The 11,870-nt window shown below is 42.7% G+C and overlaps 1 protein-coding gene across 1 annotated transcript in view; it reads left to right on the plus strand.

Annotated features, from left to right (window-relative positions):
- Zyg11b (zyg-11 family member B, cell cycle regulator) overlaps positions 1-11,870 on the plus strand; it is a 59,765-nt gene that overhangs the window by 42,014 nt on the left and 5,881 nt on the right. Inside the window, exons 8-12 of the mRNA XM_013022197.1 lie at positions 5,451-5,612; positions 5,718-5,765; positions 8,331-8,528; positions 8,665-8,717; positions 11,673-11,770. Of these exons, the coding sequence (XP_012877651.1) occupies positions 5,451-5,612; positions 5,718-5,765; positions 8,331-8,528; positions 8,665-8,717; positions 11,673-11,770 (559 nt within the window). The remainder of the gene's footprint in view (positions 1-5,450; positions 5,613-5,717; positions 5,766-8,330; positions 8,529-8,664; positions 8,718-11,672; positions 11,771-11,870) is intronic.

Below are 11,870 nucleotides of genomic sequence, written 5' to 3' on the forward strand. Positions count from 1 at the left end.
GCCCAGGCCCAGAGTTCAGGCCCCACAACAAGAACAACAAAAAAAATGCCAGCTGCCAGGTGCCAGTGGCTCACGCCTGTAATCCTAGCTACTCTGGAGGCTGAGATCTGAGGATCGCTGTTCAAAGCCTGCCGAAAACCAGGAGTGGTGCTGTGGCTCAAGCGGTAGAGCATTCGCCTTGAGCTGAAGAGCCCAGGGACAGCGCCAAAGCCTAGAGATCAAGCCCCACGGCCGACCAAAAAAAAACATGCCAGGGGCTGGGAATGTAGCTTAGTGGTAGAGTGCTTACCTAATATGAATGAAGCTCCCAGTCCAATTCCATAGTACCACATACACAAAAGCCGGAAGTGCCACTGTGGTGGAAGTGGTAGAGTGCTAGTCTTGAGCAAAAACAGCTCAGGAACAGTGCCCAAGCCTGGAGTTCAAGCCCCAGGATTGGCAAACAACAACAACAAAATAAACATACCAAAGCCTAACACCTGTGGCTTAGACCCAATCCACTCCTTAGGAGGCTGAGATATAAGGATGTGGTTCAAAACCCGTCACAGGAGAAAAGCCTGAATGATTCTTATCTCCAGTTAAGCAACAGAAAGCCAGAAATTAAGTTGTGGCTCAAGTGGTAGAGTACTACTTTGAGCAAACAAAGCTTAGGCACAGGATCTGAGGACCAGCACCAAAAAAAAAAAAAAAAACCAGTCAGCCAGGTACTTGTGGCACATGCCTGTAATCCTAGCTACTCAGGAGGTTTGTGTTCAAAGCCAGCTCATGCAGAAAAGTCTGGGAGACTATTACCTCTAATTATCAAGAGCTGGAAGTGGAGGTTTAGGTCAAGTGGTAGAGTGTTGGCCTTGAGCAGAACAATAAACAAAAGCTCAAGTCCTGAGATCAAACCCTAGCTCCAGCATGTGAGCACCCTTTGTGCACGCATTCACCACACGCGCGGGCACGCACATACGATGGATATAGTAAAGGCTTATAACCTCAATTACTTGGGAGGTATAGGTAGGAGGATTGGAGTCTGAAACTAACCCCAGCAAGAACAAGACCCTTTCTAAAAAATAATAAAGCAAAAGGGGTGGAGACATGGCCTCAAGTGGTAAAGTGCCTGCCCAGCAAGCCCATATCTACCCAGTACCACCCCCTAAAACAACAAAAATAAAAAGACTATAGGTAGAAGCAGTATCTTTTTTTTTGGGGGGGTGGGTTGGGGTTGGTCGTGGGGCTTGAACTCTGGGCCTGAGTGCTGCCCCTGAGGTGCTCTACCACTTGAGCCACAGTGGCACTTCTGGTTTTCTGGTGGTTTTTGGAGATGTCTCTCTCACAGGCCCTGAGAAGGTGGCTCAGTGGTAGAGTGCTTGCCTAGCATGCATGAATCCCTGGGTTCAATCCCTCAGTACCACATACACAGAAAAAGCCGGAAGTGGGTATTATAACAGAAGTGGTAGAGTGCTAGCCTTGAACAAAAGAAGCATTAAAACAGAACCATCTCTATAATTCCTGTTTATAACAAATGTAAAGTATAGTAGAGAAAATAGGTTAGAACCCAGCCTAAAAAATATAACCAAGCTGGGTGCCGGTGGCTTACGCCTGTAATCCTAGCTACTCAGGAGGCTGAGATCTGAGGATCTCGGTTCAAAGCCAGCCCGGACAGGAGAGACTGTGAGACTCCTATCTCCAATAAACCACCAGAAAACCGGAAGTGGCGCTGTAGCTCAAGTGGTAGAGTGCAATCCTTGAGCTGAAGAGCTGAGGGACAGCGCCCAGGTCCAGAGTTCAAGCTCCACGACCGACAAAAAAAAAAAAAAAAGAAAGAAATATGTAATACTGTAAAGAGAAGGAAAGACGCTGGGAGCCGGTGGCTCATTCCTGTAATCCTAGCTACTCAGGAGGCTGAGATCTGAGGATCCTGGTTCAAAGCCAGTGGGGCAGGAAAAGTCCTTGAGACTCTTTTTTTTAATTTTTTTTTTTATTTTTCCGGTCGTGGGGCCTGAACTCTGGGCCTGGGCGCTGTCCCTCAGCTCTTCAGCTCAAGGCTAGTGCTCTACCACTTGAGCCACAGTGCCACTTCCAGCTTTTTTCTTTTTTGCTTATGTGGTGCTGAGGAATCGAACCCAAGGCCTCAGGCATGCAAGGCAAGCACTCTACCACTGAGCTACCTTCCCAGCCAGTCCTTGAGACTCTTATCTCCAATAAACCACTCAGAAAACCAGAAGTAGTGCTATGGTTCAAGTGGTAGAGTGCTAGCCTTGAGCTGAAGATCTGAGGGACAGTGCCCAGGTCCAGAGTTCAAGCCCCGCGACGAATGAGAGAGAGAGAGAGAGAGAGAGGAGGTCTTTGAGACATAACAGAAAGAGCAGGAATTTCAGAGTTGACAAAACTATATTTATTCTCAATTCTGTCTTATACTGGTTGTATGATTTTGAGCAAGTCATCTTAGTTGTGATAAAAAAATATTTTAGGGGCTGGGAATGTGGCTTAGTAGTAGAGTGCTTACGTAGCATGCAAGAAGCCCTGGGTTCAATTCCTTACCACCACATAAACAGAAAAAAACAGAAGTGGTTCTGTGGCTCAAGTGGTAGAGTGCTAGCCTTGAGCTGAAGTGCTGAGGGACAGCAACCAAGCACAGAGTTTAGGCCCCACGACCAGAAAACAACAACAACAACAAAAAAAAACACAAACCCTTTCAATTGGAATTCAAAATGAGTTCCAGAAACTGAAACATGTTTTTGTTTTGGTGGTTTATCTTTTTGGTGGGGGAAACAAAAGAGGGCACAGGAATGGAGATGAAGGGTGAACAAATGCAGTCATTATATTCAGATATATATTATGTAAAAAATGAATTATGCAACTTGTGAGCAGGGATGGGTGAGGGAGAATGGGGAAAGTGAAGAAAGGGGTAACATTGTCCAAGAAGTATTGTACTGACATATAGAATTATAACACCTTTGTACAACTCCTTAGTAACAATAAAAAAATATTCAGTTGGTTTACTTTTTGTCATTATTGTTACTGGCTTTGTTTGGTTTTCTTTTTTTTATTGTGAAAATACTGTACAGAGGGGTTACAATTACATGGGCAAGATAATGAGTATATTTCTTATCAAGCATTGTATCCTCCTCCTTTGTTTCCCCTTCCCATCCCTTCCCATCCTCCCCACCCCCCCCCACCAAGGATTTTTTTTTTTTTTTTTTGGTCATTTGTGGGGCTTGAACTCGGCCTGGGCGCTGTCCCTCAGCTATTCAGCTCATGGCTAGTGCTCTACCACTCGAGCCATAGCACCACTTCCTGTTTGATTTTCTTGAGATAAGGTCTCTGTTGCCTGACTGGCCTCAACTGTGTGTGATCTTCCTGATTGCTGGTTATCATATAAATGACTTTTTTTGGGGGGGTTATACATATATTTCCGAGCCATTAAGTAGTTGTGCAAAAAAGTTAACCATTCCAGCTGGGCGTAGTGGCTCATGTCTGTAATCCTAGCTACTCTTGGAGGCTGAGAATTGAGGATCATGGTTCTAAGCCATGAAGTCAGTGAGACTCTTATCTCCAGTTAACCTACAAGAAAACTGGAAGTGAAAATACTGTACAGAGGGGTTACGATTACATGGGCAAGATAATGAGTACATTTCTTATCAAGCATTGCAGCCTCCTCCTTTGTTTCCCCTTCCAATCCCTTCCCATGCTCCTCCTCCTCCCACCCAACCCTCCCCGCCCCCCCAAGCTTTTTTTAAATTTTATTTATCCCCCATACTATAGGTGAGGAAACCAATAATTAAAATTAATTTAGTCAGATATAGTGTTTACATTTAAGCTCAGGAGACTCAATTCTGAAGCTACATTCCTAGCCATAAGTTCAATTGTACCTAGAATTTGTGCCTCTAATTTTTTTTTCCTGAATTGCCTATAATTATGTATATGTGGGGGACTACTTGGGGTTTGAACTCAGCCTGGACATTGTCCCTTAGCTTTTTTTTTGGTCGTCGGTCATGGGGCTTGAACTCTGGGCTTAAACGCTGTCCCTCAGCTCTTCAGCTCAAGGCTAGCCCTCTACCACTTGAGCCACAATGCCACTTCCGGTTTTCTGAGTGGTTTATTGGAGATATGAGTCTCAAGGACTTTCCTGCCAGGGTTGGCTTTGAACCAATCCTTAGATCTCAGCCTCCTGAGTAGCTAGGATTATAAGTATAAGCCACTGGCACCTGGTTGTCCCTTAGCTTTTTTACTCAAGGCGAATGCTCTACCACTTGGACACAACTCTGCTTCTGGCTTTTTGGTGGTTAATTGGAGGTAAGTCTCCTGGACTTTCCTGTCCAGGATGGCTTTGAACTGTGATGCTGGATATCAACCTCCTGAGTAGCTAAGATTACAGGTGTGAACCACCAGCATCCAGCCTATATATATTTTAGTAGGTTCCTTTTTAACTTCAAAACTATAACTAAAAATGGAATTACAGATGCCTACTTAAACTACTTACCTTCCAAACTTAAATTTCTTAGGATAAAACTATGATAAAAATAGTTTACAACTGGAATTTCAAGGCTATTGTCATTCTGATATCCAGCATATATTGTAATTCACTTGTCATTGTGTGTAGTGTGTGTGTGTGTGTGTGTGTGTGTGTGTGTGTGTGTGTATGTACTGGAACTTGAACTTAGGGCCTTAACACTCTTACTCAATTTTCTTGTTCATGGGTGGTACTCTACCACTTGTCCAGCATTTTGCTGGTTTATCAGAGATGGAATCTGGTTGGCTTTTCTTCCCCAGGCTGACTTTGAACCATGATCCTCCAGGACTCACCTTCCTGAGTAGCTGGAACTACAAGAGTGATGCACCAGTACCCAGTTATTTTTTTCTTAAGGAAAATGTGGAATTCGTTAGAATCAGGCCAGTTAGGTCTTGAATTCTTTTATTAAGTTGACTGTGATCACATTACTTAATATTTCTAATACTGTTGTTTCCTTATAAAATGGAATGTAATTTATTGGTACTTAGTAAATATCAGTTTTACCCTCCACCTTTTTTTATCCCAAGCTCAGCTTGTTTCAGGGCTGAGGACACTCTCCTTAGTGGTAGAGGTCTTGGATTTAATCCCAAGTACCACCATAAAAAGAAAGAAAAAAAAAGGGAGGGAGGGAAGTAGAGTTGGGAAGGAGGGAGGGAAAGGAAGATGATAGTTGGTCAAAGTTTCAATCATGTGCTTTTAAGTGTTATTCACATATGATTAATTACAGGCATCAGCAAAAAAACATAGAGCATTTATCAAAATCCCACTGAAAGCAAGGTATGATCCTTGGGACTGTTGTATTTATAAAAAACCCTTCATGCTGGGCATATTAGCGCTTGAAAGACAGAGGCAGAGACTCATGAATTCAAGTCCAGCCTATGATAATCCTCATGGATTTGTGGATATAAATTATCTTAAATATAATTTTACAATTCTGTTTTCCTTTCAGCAACTTCTTCAAATAGTGAAGCAGAAAACCAATCAGAATTCAGTTGACACTACATTGAAGTTTACTCTGAGTGCACTTTGGAACCTTACAGATGAATCCCCAACTACTTGCAGACACTTTATTGAAAACCAAGGGTTAGAACTTTTCATGAGGGTTCTAGAGGTCAGAACCAGAATTTAGTTTCATTTTAACATTTATTAACTTATTTCAACAATTACTTGCTATATTTGATTCTTTGAGGAGTTATAGGTTTCTCTTCTTTTACAGTCCTTCCCAACTGAGTCATCCATTCAACAGAAAGTTCTAGGACTTCTGGTAAGATACGAACATTTCCTGTTACATCTCAATGTGTAATAATTTTCTGTTTAAGGGAATACATTGGAAGTTGCTGCTGTAGCATTTGTGAATACTTAATGGCATTGGAGAATACATGCATACAATAATTTTTTTTAAGTGAAGAATAAAAGAGGGAGCTAGGTGCCAGTGGCTCATGCCTGTAATCCTGGTTACTCAGCTCTTCAGCTCAAGGCTAGCGCTCTACCACTTGAGCCACAGCGCTTCTTCTGGCTTTTTTTCTTTTTGCTTATGTGGTGCTGGGGCATTGAACCCAGGGCCTCATGCATGCAAGGCAAGCACTCTACCACTGAGCCACCTTCCCAGCCCTCCGTGAGACTCTTACCTCCAATTAATCACCAGAAAACCACAAGTGGCACTGTGGCTTAAGTTGTAGAGTGGCTAGCCTTGAATTGAAGAGCCGAGGGACAGTGCCTAGGCTGAGAGTTCAGGCTCTACGACTGACAAAAAAAACAAAACAAAAAAAAACCCATAAATGAATTTGTTATTTATGTAGGGAATAGTACTATGGACATTACATCACTTTATAGTAGTATTTATCAAGCTATACCTTGTGAGTGCTCAAAAACAAAACAGCTAAAATGTAACTTCAAAAAACTCTAATAGTGGGCTGGGAAGGTGACTCAGTGGTAGAGCGCTTGCCTTGCATGCCTGAGGCCCTAGGTTCAATTCCTCAGCACCACATAAGAAAAAAGAAAAAATCCGGAAGTGGCGCTGTGGCTCAAGTGGTAGAGTGCTAGTCTTGAGCTGAAGACCTGAGGGCCAGCGCCCAGGCCCAGAGTTCAGGCCCACGACCAGACCAAAAAAAACCCCAAAAACTCTAATAGTTTTTGTGGGATAATTTACAAGTGTTTTTTTTTTTTTTTTTTTTTTGCCAATCCTGGGGCTTGAACTCAGGGCCTGGGCACTGTCCCTGAGCTTCTTCTGTGTGCTCAAGGCTAGCACTCTACCACTTGAGCCACACCACCACTTCTGGCTTTTTCTGTTTATGTGATACTGTGGAATTGAATCCAGGGCTTCATGCATGCTAGGTAAGCACTCTACCAGTAAGCCACATTCCCAGCCTGGATTTTGGCTTTTTTTTTGGGGGGGGGTCTGGTCGTGGGGCCTGAAACTCTGGGCCTGGGCGCTGTCCCTCAGCTCTTCAGCTCAAGGCTAGCGCTCTACCACTTGAGCCACAGCGCCACTTCCAGCTTTTTTTCTTTTTGCTTATGTGGTGCTGAAGAATCGAACCCAGGGCCTCAGGCATGCAAGGCAAGCACTCTACCACTAAGCCACATTCCCAGCCTGGATTTTGGCATTTTTAAAGGAAAAATAAATACACATTTCTGGGCATTATACTAAATTTCATATTGAACATGGTTTACTTTATAGTCAGAAAAAAAGATGGTATTAACAAGTGACATCAAAAGCCAGGTGCCGATGGCTCATTCCTATAATCCTAGCTTCTCAGGAGGCTGATATCTGAGAGTTGAGGTGCAGACCCAGCCTGGGCAGGAAAGTCTGTGAGACTCTCCAGTTAACCACCAGAAAACCAGAAGTGGTGGTGTGGCTCAGAGTGGTAGAGTGCTAGCCTGGAGCAAAAAAGCTCAGGGATGGCACCTAAGCCCGGAGTTCAAGTCCCACAACTTACCAAAAAAAAAAAAAAAAGACATCAAGACAGGCACCAGTGGGTCACACTTGTAATACTAGCTATACAAGAAGTTGAGGCTTAGAGAATCTCAGAAGCAAACCCAAGTACAAAAGTCTAGAAGACTCCCATCTCCAATTAAGTAGCTAAAAGCCAGACTGGAGGTGTGGTTCTAGTGATAGAATGCCAACTTTGAGCAAGAAAACTCAGCAACAGTGTGAGGCCCTGAGTTCAAGCCTCAGTACCAGCAAAAGAAGGAAGGAAAGGAAAAATTCTGTGTACAGGTCCTGGGGCTTGAACTCAGGGCCTGGGCACTATCCCTGAACTTTTGTGCCCAAGGCTAGCACTCTACCACTTGAGCTACCCTCAACTTTTGGCTTTTTGGTAGTTAATGGAGACAAGAGTCTCATAGATATTCCTGCTCAGGCTGGCTTTGAACCATGATCTTCAAATCTTAGCCTCCTGAGTAACTAGGATTACAGGCATGAGCCACTGGCACCCGGCTTCACCTTGTATTATATCATTATCCTGCCAAAAATTTAGGTATATAATTTCTGTCCATCAGTGCATGTGTTTATACGTATGTTTGTCTTTCTCCCTCTGTGTATGTGTATATCCATCCCTTTCTGATTCTGATACTTTCATGTTTTTCTTCTACACACAGTTTAGCAGCATGGCAACCCTAAACTATGATTTTTGTCTTCTCAGCTTAACAAAATTGCCAGGTTCTCTTTGACTCTTGGTTCTCCTTACTTTTATTGCAATATGGAAACTGCTCCATTTGAATACTTCAACTCTGACTAGCTTCTGGTCTTTTTCAGTGTTGAAAGCAGTTCTCCCAACCACTTACAAATATACAAATCACTTAAACTCTTGTACCCTCTTTTTTGTTTCAGAACAATATAGCTGAAGTACAAGAATTACATTCTGAATTAATGTGGAAGGATTTTATAGACCACATCAGTAGTCTCCTACACAGTGTTGAAGTGGAAGTCAGTTACTTTGCAGCTGGAATTATTGCCCATTTAATATCCAGAGGTGAACAAGCTTGGACACTGAGCCGTAGCCAGAGAAATTCTCTTCTTGATGACTTGGTAGGGTCATTTAGTGTTTTCTGAAGGAATATAAACAATATTCATAACTGCTAAAATGTCAGTTCACCATTATGTAATAATATGATGCTAAATAACCATTGTAATTTTTGTGTGTGTATCTTTATGTCTTTTCTAGCACTCAGCTATATTGAAATGGCCAACTCCAGAATGTGAGATGGTAGCATACAGGTAATTACCACAATTAATACTAAGCCAGTAACCTGGCCATTTTTCTTTTTCTTTTCTCTCTTTTTTTTGGCCAGTCCTTAGGCTTGAACTCAGGGCCTGGGCACTGTACCTGAGCTTCTTTTGCTCAAGGCTAGTACTATATCACTTGAACCACAATGCCATTTCCAGCTTTTTCTGCTTATGTGGTACTAAAGAATCAAACCCAGGGCTTCATGCATACAAGACAAACATTCTACCACTAAGCCACATTCCCAACTCTGATCATTTTTCTTATCTCAAGATTACTCATTCCCAGGCCTTTCTCCACCTCATGGAGGACCAAGATGGCCTGGTACCAGCCGGAACCATGAATAAACCTACCCCTTACCTGAAAAAAAAAAAAAAGATTACTCATAGTCGGGGTCTGGTGGCTACTGCTTGTAATCCTAGCTACTCAGGAAGCTGAGATCTGAAGGTCATGCTTTGAAGCCAGCCCAGGCAGAGAAGTCCTCGTGAGACTCTTATTGCCAATTTACCACTCAAAAACTGGAAGTGGTGCTGTTGTTCCAGTGATAGAGCACTAGGCTTCAGCTCATGGATAGTGCTCAGGCCCTGAGTTCAAGCCCCAGGACTGGCCCAAAAGAAGATGACTCATATGTAATTTTTTTTTTGCCAGTTATGGGACTTGAACTCTTGAGTCTGGGCGTCATTCCTCACCTCCTCAGCTCCAGGCTAGCGTTCTACCACAGCACCACTTCCAGTTTTCTGGTGGTTTATTGGAGATAAGAGTACCATGGGACAGGAAAGTCTGGCTTTGAACCAAGATCCTCAGATCTCAGCCTCCTGAGTAGCTAGGATTACAGGCATGAGCCACAGGTGCCCAGCTCATATGTAATCTTTGAAGTATCTCAGTACTGGCTTTTTTTAAATGTATTTTAACTTTTTTCTATCACTTATTCCATCCTTAATTCATATGTATTGACAATAAGTTCTAGGGATTTGTTCTGTGTTCTTAAAATGTAAAGGTGACTAAGACATGATGCGACACAAGAACTTTATTATTTATTTATTACTACTATTATTTTTACTTTTATTTTTTGTAGGCCTTGGGGCTTGAACTCTGGGCCTGGGTGCTGTCCCTCATCTCTTCAGCTCAAGGAGAGCACTCTGCTGCTTAAGCCACAGTGCCACTTCCAGTTTTCTAGTGGTTTGTTGGAGATAAGAGTCTCATAAACTTTTCTGCCCAGGCTGGCTTTAAACCGTGATCCTCAGACCACAGCCTCCTAAGAAGCTAAAATTATAGGCATGAACCATTGGTTCCCAGCTAAGAACTTTATATTTTATGAAGGAGATCACAATATCTAGCATAATATTTATATTCAATCATAATATCTAGCATAGATTATAATGTCTATAAGATAATATTTATCAAGATAAATCAAGATATCTATCAAGATATCATAATATCTATCAAGATAACTAGGATAATATCTAACAGTATTATGCTAGATGTTGAGAATGTTATAAAAGTGAGAGCACTTAGCTGGGTGCCGGTGGCTCACACCTGTAATCCTAGCTACTCAGGAGGCTGAGATCTGAGGATCGAGGTTCAAAGCCAGCCTGGGCAGGAAAGTCTGTGAGACTTTTTTTTTTTTTTGGGTCCAGTTGTGGGGCCTGAACTCTGGGCCTGGGCGCTGTCCCTCAGCTCTTCAGCTCAAGACTAGAGCTCTACCACTTGAGCCACAGCGCCACTTCCAGCTTTTTTTTCCTTTTTGCTTATGTGGTGCTGAGGAATCGAACCCAGGGCCTCAGGCATGCCAGGCAAGCGCTCTACCACTGAGCCACCTTCCCAGCCCAAGTCTGTGAGACTCTTATCTCCAATAAACCACTAGAAAACCAGCAGTGGCGTTGTGGCTCAAGCAGTAGAGCGCTCGCCTTGAGCTGAAGAGTGCAAGGACAGCGCCCAAGCCCAGAGTTCAAACCCCACCACTAACCAAAAAAAAAAAAAAGCACTTAATTCTATACTAGAAGACTATAAAAAAGCTTTCAAAGGAGGTGAATTGTAAACTGACTTAGACAAATAAGGGCAAGAGATTTTTAGGAAGAGAAGGCATGGAGTTTTAGAATAATATGACTACATTGAGGAACTAGAAGTACACATTTTTTGGGAAAACAAATTGCAATAATAAGGTGCATACTGTCTAATCCTGATGGTGTCAATTAAGTGACTTGTTAGGCAGTTTATTCATTATCTGAAATACTCCAATTGCTGTACAATTAACTTTATTGCAACTTTTTGTGTGTGTGTGCTGTTACCAGCACTTAAACTCAGGGAACTTACACTTTTGCTCAGCTTTTTCAGTTGTAGCTGTCCTGAAAAAGCCACTTGAGTCATGCCTCCAATTTAACTTTTTTACTGACTTATTGTATATAGAAGCTCTTGGATTTTTCTGCCTGGACTGCCTTTGAACCACAGCCCTTAAATCTTAGCCTCCTGAATAACTAGGGTTACAGGTATGAGCCACCAATGCCTAGCTGCAACTTATTTTTGTTGACTACTTCATAAGTGTATCTTGGGTGGGTACTAGTAGCTCACACCTGTTATTATAGCCTCTTAGGACTCTTGAGATCTTAGGATCAGCAATCAAAGCCAGCCCAGGCAGGAAAGTTGTGACATTCTTATCTCCAATTAACCATCCAAAAGCCAGAAGTAAAGCTGTGGTTCAGCTGGTAGAACACTAACCTAGAGCAAAAAAAAAACAACCTCAGGGACAACACTTAGAATGTAAGCCCCAGGAGTGGCACAACAAACCAATAGTAGAGCTGTGGTTCAAGTAGTAGAGCTCTAGCCTGGAGCACAAGAGCTCAGGGACAACACTCAAAGCCCTGAATTCAAACTCCAGTTTGGCACAAAAAGAAAAAGAAAAAGACACTATGTATAGAATATAACTTTGGTTCTTTTCTTTTAAACTTTAGGTCCTTTAATCCATTTTTCCCACTGCTTGGCTGTTTCACAACACCTGGAGTCCAGTTATGGGCAGTTTGGGCCATGCAACATGTCTGCAGCAAGAATCGTATGTACCAAAAAAGAGAACCATGCTTTCCTGTTCAAGTGAAATTCTGCTTTTATAGGAAACCTAAGAAAGCTCCCTGCTTCCCCCCCCCCCCCCCCCC

This window comes from Dipodomys ordii, unplaced genomic scaffold, assembly GCF_000151885.1.
Source record: "Dipodomys ordii isolate 6190 unplaced genomic scaffold, Dord_2.0 Scaffold61, whole genome shotgun sequence".
In the NCBI taxonomy this organism is placed as follows: Eukaryota; Metazoa; Chordata; class Mammalia; order Rodentia; family Heteromyidae; genus Dipodomys; species Dipodomys ordii.